An 8,784-nucleotide genomic window follows, 5' to 3' on the forward strand; every position below is an offset into this window, starting at 1 on the left:
GGATAGTACAGAAAAAACACTGAAAAAAAACACAAAAACATATAACAACATTAAAGCCCAGATTAATTAATCAATTAAAATGATACATAACTAGATATCCAGGCATTACAGTGTCACTATAATAATTGGTTGAATTCACACGCAAGTATGGTTCCCTCTAGGAATCTTAGACCAAATGAGTCCATAGAGTCCCTTCTGTATAGTCCGTGCACTCTCTATACCGATGTTATCTAAGAATGGATCCCACATTTTGTAAAATAAAAGAGGTTTGTCCTTAAACCAGTGGGTCATTGCTTCCATTGGAATTAGTTCCCTCATTCTCTGTAACCACTGTGAAAGTGTAGGAGGTTTGTCAGAGATCCACTGAAGTAGAACATGCCGTCTGGCACCAAAAAGAAGAACATCTAGCAGTGTCCGCATAAAATAATTTATAGTAAGTTCAGTGCAGGATGTAAACCAAGGACACAAAGCAGTGGGGTTAGGTCCAGATCCTTACTAAATATGTCAGAAATTTCTTTAGAGACCTTTATCCAGAAATTTGTAATGAGGGGGCAGTCAAAGATGCAATGGTAGTATGTTCCCTCTGAGATCTTGCATTTATTACAGTATTTTGAAAGTGTGGGGTTAAATTTGCTCCTTAATATTGATGTAATCTGGAGCCTATGGGTGATTTTAAATTGTTGTTCCACAATTTTGTTGGTGGACAAGCAACCGGGAGAGCTAAGCCATACATCACCACACCTACCATCTGGGATTGATGTCCCCAGATCAGCCTCCCAGAGCAATTTAAGATGACTTATGCCCTCAGCTGTGGGGAACAGAGCACCATATAACCTGGTTATGCTGTTCAATTTAAACGTTATAAAGTGCAAATAGAGTTTAGTTTAGTTTAGTTTAGTTTAGAAATTGTTATAATCAATTCGCTGTACCCTGATATGGGAAGCAAAATTATGTGAATTGATTATTAATTCACCGGAAACATCTGGTTAAGTAAATCTAATGATATTATTAAATAAATAAATTTTATAATGTGGGGGGAAAAAACCAATGAATTTTAAAATAACTAACAAAAAAAAAAAAAATATATATATATATATATATAAATACAAAATAAATGTTTAAAAAATACATAAACAGGGCCTTATAAATAATAAATAATAGATGAATAGGGCTAAATTGAATTAGCAATGATTCATATAAATCATAAATGGAATATAAAAGCAGAAATATGTTGCATTTATTACAGTTTATTGTGGAAAGCTCTGATGATTGTTTACTCTATGGTATTTTAAGTTAAATCAAAGTTAAGAAAGCCAAAATTTGTGGAAAATACACATTATTACATTATTTTAAAGGCCATTTTAGCTGTACCCTCACCTTTATACCATCTAATTAATAGATGGTATAAATAATATTATAGGGAAAATATTCATTAAACCATTAAATGTAAAAAAGGCTTCGTCCACAAGTCAAATATATACCTGAAAGACAAAACAGAGGGTTTAGTCACGATACGTGAGTTTACGTCGCATTTTATTGACGTCATCAACACCGAGGTTCCATCTGGAGCCGCTCTGTTTGTCGCTGCACGTGTAAAATCCAAACTATCCGCCATGGCGGGCTCGTTCTCTCAGCAGCTGGAAGAGCTTCTGAATCCGTTACCGAAGTTCGCGGATCCGGAGGATGACGCCGAGGAGGCGACCAAAGCGCGCGTGGTCGACAGGTTCAGCGAGGAAGAGGAGGATGACCTCGGTGTGGGAGCCATGATCAGTGCCCTCCGCAAACAGAGCTCCTCTCTGCTCCTGGAAACAGACAAGAGGTATGCAGGGAGGCCGGTGTCCCGTAAGCAGCTGCTGATGGGAGCTGGAGAGGAGGAGGAGGAGGAGGAGGAGGATGATGATGAAGGTGATGATGATGATGGGATGGAGGAGGAAGATGACTTAGAAGAGGAAGAGGGTTCTGCAGAGGAGGATGATGATTCTGAAGATGGCTTAAAGCAGCAGCTGGATGATGATGGTGATGATGATGATGATGAAGAGGAGGAGGAAGACCTGGGAGAAGATGCCAAACTAGCATCACAGGTGAAGGACTCTGACGCCACTTTTCCTGAAGAAGTGGACTTTTACAAGATGACCGAGGGCATGGATGACCTGGGGATGAGCGAGGATGATGAAGACGAAGGCAGTGATGAAGATGAAGACTCTGAGGATGAGGATATGGAGGATGAAGACGCTGTCCGCACGTTTTCTAAAGATCAGGTGGACGAGGAGGTGGAGAAAGGCCTGGCGGTGAAAAACCAGCTGGCCCTGTGGGACCAGCTCCTGGAGGGCCGCATCAAAATCCAGAAGGCGCTGGTGACGACCAACCAGCTGCCGCAGCCGCCGGCCTTCCCAGAATTCAAGAGGAGGGGCGGAGCCGAGTACGCCGGCGCTCTGAAGAACGCCCACAAGGCTCTGAAAGCGCTCCAGAGGTCGCTGCTGGAGCTGCACGACCAGCTGCTGTTCCAGAGTCCGGAGACGCGCCGCATCGCCGCCGGGAGCGAGGAGGAAGAGGAGATAAACAGTGACGAGGATGATGAAGAGCAGGAAAGGTCGGCACGGGAAGCTGCAGCGCCAAAAAGAAAGCTGGACATGGCGGAGTACCCCGACTTCATGGCCAAACGCTTTGCAGCTTTCGAGCCTTACCGTAACGCCACGCTGCAGAAGTGGCACGACAAAACCCGCCTGGCGACGGGCAAAAGCAGCAAAGGTTTCGGAGCGTTCGAAAGGAGCGTCCTGACCCAGGTGGAGCAGGTGCTGATGGACAAAGAGCGGCTGCTGCGCCGCACCCAGACCAGGCGCTCAGAGTACCGAGTCCTGGGCAAGAGAGAGTCGTCAGCCGTGATCCCTGACGGCGTCCCGGCGGAGGGAGAGGTCGCCGAGCTTCACCTGAAGGCCAACACTCACCTGAAAGACCTGGACGAGGACATCTTTGACGACGACGACTTCTACCACCAGCTGCTGAGGGAGCTCATCGAGCGCAGGACCAGCGTGGCCGACCCCAACGACCAGGTGGCCATGGGCCGGCAGTGGCTGGCCATCCAGAAGCTGCGCAGCAAGATCAAGAAGAAGGTGGACACCAAAGCCAGCAAAGGCCGCAAAGTGCGCTTCCACGTCCACAGCAAGCTGGTGAACTTCATGGCGCCCGTGGACCACAGCTCCATGAGTGACGAGGCGCGCAGCGAGCTGTACCGCGGCCTGTTCGGCCAGAACGCCTCAGCCAGAGAATAAAGACCCGCTGGAAGTTTTCAGGACGGTTCTATAGAGGTTCTCCCTGATTGGTTAGAGCTGCAGCTGGAAACAAGAATGGCTTCCTTCTGATGGGAAACATCATTTCTCTTCGCCAAATAAATGTTCCAAAGCTCAGAACTTTGCTCAGTCGTTTTAAACTGTTTTAAGAACCAGGTTAAATTTTTCTACAGATTCTTTGATTTATAAAAGAAATTCCTCTATTTCCATTAGCAGATTTCTCTCTATAGTTTGATAAAAGTCTAACCTCTCAGCTGGGAAACACCGGGTCAGTATGGAGCTAAATTTAGGCCCAGATTTTGTTCTAAATTTTTTATTTTTTATTTTACTGGAAAACAAAATTTCAAGGAAAAAATGACAGTTTCTCAGTTCACAAGAATGCGAGTACGGACTTGTGTCCTCGCCAATTATGTTTTTGAGAAGAACCCAGGAAAGTGTGGACTAAATCTGGGTTAACTGGAACAGAAGCGTACTGATGACATCACCACACGATCGGCTCCTCTAGAGCTGCATTTCACCTCCCGTTATTAATAATCTCTAGATAATAATACATTCAAACTTTTTTCATTTAGTGGGGAAATAATAATTAACATAGTCAGATAAACGCAAATCAAATAAACATTTTACCAAAAAAGAAAAAAATCTCCATCAGATCCAGCGGTCCTTCACACACGGGTATGCAGAGAGAGGGCCGCTGCAGACGGGCTAACATTAGCCCTGGCTGCCGTTAGCCTCGGAGCTCCGCTGGTTACCGCAGTCCTCTCAACTTTGGAAAAAATGTTTTTTAACTACGCATTAAATCAGTAAATGGGCCATATAGTGACGCTTTAAAGTATATTCTCACCTCAAATTATCTTAAAACATTTATTGAAGAACAGCAAGAGTAAATAGAACTTTTCATCTTATTATTCTGAGCTCATTGAAAGCTGCTGCTGCCGAAGTGCATGCTGGGACAGCTGTCAATCTCAAGAACGGACACGTCTGCTCTGATGCATGCTGGGTAAAGAGGGAGGGGCGTGAACAACATCCAGAGACCTTTTCTGTTCTTGTGAATTGGAACAGTACTAGGGCTGAGGCTGATGACTTTTCACGAGTACATTAGAACGCACATGTTGAGAAACGGCTAATATTCTAGTTCCCACTGTTCCTGAATGCAGCACATGGAAACGTTTTGTCCAGGCACCATAGCTGTCAATCATCCCATAGTCCCGCCCCCATGCAGAGGGGGGCAGCAGTTTTAAAACTGAATTAAAGAAAAACTAAAATATTTTTAAACATTGATTTTTTAATTTTTTTTTTTCACTTTCAAAAATGTTTCTGTTTTAAATCTTTTCAATTTAAAAGATAATTATTAGTTTCTAATTTGTTCATTTTTGGTTCGAAATTTGTTCAGTTTGGGTGTGCAGGTGACGCAGTGGTTAGGGCGCATGACCCAAGCACAGAGGCCTTAGTCCTCGACGTGGCCGACCCGGGTTCAAATCTGACCTGTGGTCCTTTGCCACATGTCTCTCCCCCTCTCTCATATCCCCTTCCTGTCATCCTACTGTCGAAAAAAAACGAGCCACGAGTGCTGCAAATAAAAAAAAAATTTCAGTTTTAAATCTTTTATAATTTATTTGATTTTCTGCTTGATTTTTTTTCTTTTTGAGCTTTAATGTAAAAAGTTTTCTAACAGTTTATTATATCAATTTAACTCCATAGATCTTTGTATCTTTAATACATACAGGTATGCTTCTTTAAACAAAGAGTGATTATATGAATTAAATTTTGTATTTAAGACACGATCACAGAAAATGTGTGCCTCTTTTTTTACCAAACAGTTTAAGCATGTATTGTGGCTCCAAGCAGATGTCCTAGTTTAATTCTAAACTGGAATCGGCTCTTATAAGATCCTCACTGGACCATAGGCTCAACATAAAGCCTCACTTTATGACCTAAAGAAAAGTTTTCTAGAAACAGAAAAGCAATAATTGTTCAAATAAACAAATAAAAAAACATTCTTTGTATGGATCCTGGATTCTGCAGGGAAGCAATGACCCATTCTGATTTACAGTGGGGGGGCATAAACAGTTAGTGCTCCCCTCCTTTATTACCTAATGAATGGAGTCTTCCTATAAACATTGGATTAAATAAAGACTTTATCCTAAATTGCTCATTGATTTGAATTATCAGTTTTCAGTTAAATTACTGGAAAAGAAGGAAACCTCTTAGAGCTGCTTATTTAGCTGGTAGCGTTTTGTGTCTCTACTTATTTAAAAACATCACAAATTTAGTGTAATATTTGCTCTGAAGTAGAGAATCTGTGTTTTTCCTGCTCTGTATAAGTTTAAGAAAACAAAACCCAGAGCAGAAGAGGATCCAACATCAACCACAGGAAGCAGGCGATGCTCCATTTGGGTTCAGTAAAAGTCGGATGCAGGTTAGAGGGACGCATGCTTTGATAATTTAAGGGGTTAAATGTGTCGACTGATATTAGCTGTAAAATTAAATATCAGCATCAGAAATTCCTCAGATTATATTTCCCAAATTTAAAAAGTCGCTGTGTTTATGACAAGTGATTATTTCTGGAGAGTCAGCAGGTTATGATCATCCAATAGTAGCCTGAAATGATGTTTTATTAAAGTTTCAGAGACGCTCCAGCTGCCATTTGCAACAAGACAAGAAGTTTATCCAAAGCATCCAGTAGGTCGGCCGCTCCAACCAATCCAAGGAGAATTCCAGCAGTCATGAAGCAAACTGCAGGCCAGGCTAACAGGAAATGTTAAAAAGGAAAGATACTGGAAGCTAGCATTCCTGTAGGCGTCGTCCTTTCCAGCTGCTGTTCAGAGCCTTTTGGATGAGTGAGCAAAATTAAACTGTTGGTCTTATTTCTGAGCCATGATATGGAGTGGATTTTGTTCCATTATTTTGCAGGCAAAATGCATGTTTTTTAAACTGAAATTTTAAATAAAATGCAACAAGATTAGACTTGGAGAAACTTAATTTCCGTTTAAGCTTCCTGTTTTCTGTTTTTTTATATTGTATTTTTTCCAAAATTTTTAAAACTAATTTCACAAATTGTATAGTTTTAAATGGTGACATTTTTTTGGTTGTATTTTTTTTTTTTGCCTTTTTAAATAAGACTTCGATTCAAGCCCAATAGAAATGCTCGTTCTTGACCGATACAAATATTGTTGCTAGCTTAAAAAGCAGTTTTGCTCGACCCTGAAGTGAACTTGATCTTTAAAACACAATTTAAAAAGAATAGAATTCATAAAACTGTCTTTAAAAATACATATCTTTTAGAAAAACTAATTTGTGGAAAAAAAAAAAAAAACTTTTTGTAAAAAAAAGATCTGGAAAAAAAAAGTAAAGTTAATCTCAAAAATGTGTTTTTGAATTAGAATTTTTTCAATTTTTTATTTTTGGATTGTATTCTTTTTTTATTTCAATTTTAAAAATGTGTTTTTGCTTGCAACAATACTGGAAAAAAAAAACTCAGACTGGCAAAGAAGTAAAGAAAAAGAACTGCTCATCTCCCTTAATGAGCAAAAATGAGCTTCAGTAACAGTGAAATGACACAAACTAGCCTGAGGAGGGCAGCAGAGTACCTGGAAAGTTTATAAACTCATATGTATAAACAAAAGTATCAAAAGAACATTTACAGCAGCTTTTTATAGACATATTGAACCTAATGAGCGTGCATGTTGGTGGGAATCCTCACCATCAGCACAGCCTCTGATACATCAGAGTTTATAGCAGCAAAGCAAAACAACACAGGAGAAATTAGAACAAACTGCTCTGGAACTGTTAGTGAATAGCAAACATTTGCAGCTGGTCCATAAAGTTCAGATACGACGGCACCGTTTCAATCAGCCTTTAGCTCAAAACAAAGCAAATACAACCTTAGACAACGGGGGAAAAAAAGCAATAATATCGACTTATTGAGCTTTAACTTGCATATATGAAAAGATTGTTTCTCAGAAGGAGGTTAAGTAAACAAAAACATCCATGTTGATCAGATCGTTTCTGAGGAGACAAGCTTCTGGACTCTAAATCAAACAGAGGAAGCAGGGTTGGTCCCACAGGTCCACAAGCTTGAAGCTTGAAGCTTGAATCCAGATCCCTGATTGACCAGATCTCTGCAGTCTGAGCAGAATCAGACTTTTACGGTTTCTAGGTAACGATGTAGGGAGAGGAGCACTGCGACGCTGTGTTTCCCTCGGGTCAGTGGGGTCAACTGCTCGGCTCCACGCTGGGCTGCTGCGGCTTCATGAACTTATAGCTGCTGATCCAGCTGTTGAATTGTTTGGTCAGGCCGCCGTTCAGGATGTCCTGGATGTGCTGGACGATCAGGTTTATGGCGACTGTAGCAACGGAGGAAAGAGGCGTGTAAAAACTCACAGAACAGAGAAACACAGATCCTATAACGTACCGAAAAAGAAAAAAAACAACTTTTATTGAGAAACAAGGTTGATTCTGTGAGTTTAAGGAAAACGCTGCAAGGTTTTCAGGATGATAAACAATATGAAACTGAAAAGTGTGGCATGGATTTCTGTTCTAGGTCTGAGACTTTAGGTCAGTAGTAGCTCTGAATCGTATTTAGGAGAATTAAATAAATAAAAACTTAACAGATTTTAATTATTTTTTCGGAGGGTATTTTTCATCACATTCCTCCCAAACAGGTGTCAGTTTTTGGTTATAATGTGACCCGAAAACAATTCCAGCACTAAGAGGACTCCTTCCATCCAAACAGATGGTTGTTCTAAGTGGAGAAAACACAAACCTTTAACTTTAGAATCAAATGTGATGAATCAACAAGCAGGCCAGGATAGAAACCCACCAGTTTTTTTTGTCTCAGGCAGTATTTTGTCCTTGGTTTGCTGCCGTAGCTCCCAGAGGAAACCTCTGAGCTCAGGGATAAACAATAAACACAGCTGTGTCCTTCAAGAAGTTGAGTCTGCTAAAGTGTAGCTGATCCTCCTCCAGAACTCACCAGTGTTATCCACTCCTCTTGGTATTATCACGTCTGCGTACTTCTTGGTCTAAACAGCAAACAAAAAAAAAAGCATTCAGTCAGGAAAGTTATAGTTTTTGTTCGCGGTCACAGAGGCAGACAGCAGACTCACCGGCAGGCAGAACTCCTCAAAGGCAGGCTTCACAAAGTTGATGTACTGAGCCAGGACGCTCTCCAGGTCCCGGCCCCGTTCTCTGATGTCCCTCAGCACTGAGAGACACGGCACACAAAGTTAATGCCTGATATCCAAACATCCTGCCTTTGACCAAAAACAGGGAAACTGGTTCTGGGATTCGATTAAATGATATTAAATCATCAGGGATGTATTTAGATGCATATTAATGGATGTTTTCCAGCAGGCTGGATGTAATTGGATGTTCATATTACATGCTTTGCCAAATATATATATATTTTTTTAACAATGCAATTAAAGATTGAACTTTTCTTTTCAATTTATTTCTATAGCGCCAATTCACAACACATGTCATCTCAAGGCACTTT

General features: G+C 41.0%; 2 protein-coding genes across 3 annotated transcripts in view; one reads left to right on the forward strand and one right to left on the reverse strand.

The window, feature by feature from the left end:
* The first annotated feature begins 1,549 nt into the window (after positions 1-1,549).
* On the forward strand, positions 1,550-3,786 carry aatf (apoptosis antagonizing transcription factor). The gene has a single exon (XM_015385770.1). The coding sequence runs from the start codon at positions 1,614-1,616 to the stop codon at positions 3,267-3,269; it is 1,656 nt and encodes a 551-aa protein (XP_015241256.1). The 5' UTR covers positions 1,550-1,613; the 3' UTR covers positions 3,270-3,786.
* A 3,587-nt stretch (positions 3,787-7,373) lies between these two features.
* The window catches only part of LOC107091696 (uridine-cytidine kinase 2-A-like), an 11,699-nt gene continuing 10,288 nt past the window's right edge, over positions 7,374-8,784 (reverse strand). For both annotated transcript variants that reach the window (XM_015385779.1, XM_015385778.1), the window contains exons 5-7: positions 8,396-8,493; positions 8,263-8,311; positions 7,374-7,633 (exon numbers count right to left, since the gene is read on the reverse strand). In XM_015385779.1, the coding sequence (XP_015241265.1) occupies positions 7,503-7,633; positions 8,263-8,311; positions 8,396-8,493 (278 nt within the window). In that variant the 3' untranslated portion in view covers positions 7,374-7,502. The remainder of the gene's footprint in view (positions 7,634-8,262; positions 8,312-8,395; positions 8,494-8,784) is intronic.

This window comes from Cyprinodon variegatus, unplaced genomic scaffold (assembly GCF_000732505.1).
Source record: "Cyprinodon variegatus isolate N-32 unplaced genomic scaffold, C_variegatus-1.0 Scaffold348, whole genome shotgun sequence".
Taxonomy (NCBI): Eukaryota; Metazoa; Chordata; class Actinopteri; order Cyprinodontiformes; family Cyprinodontidae; genus Cyprinodon; species Cyprinodon variegatus.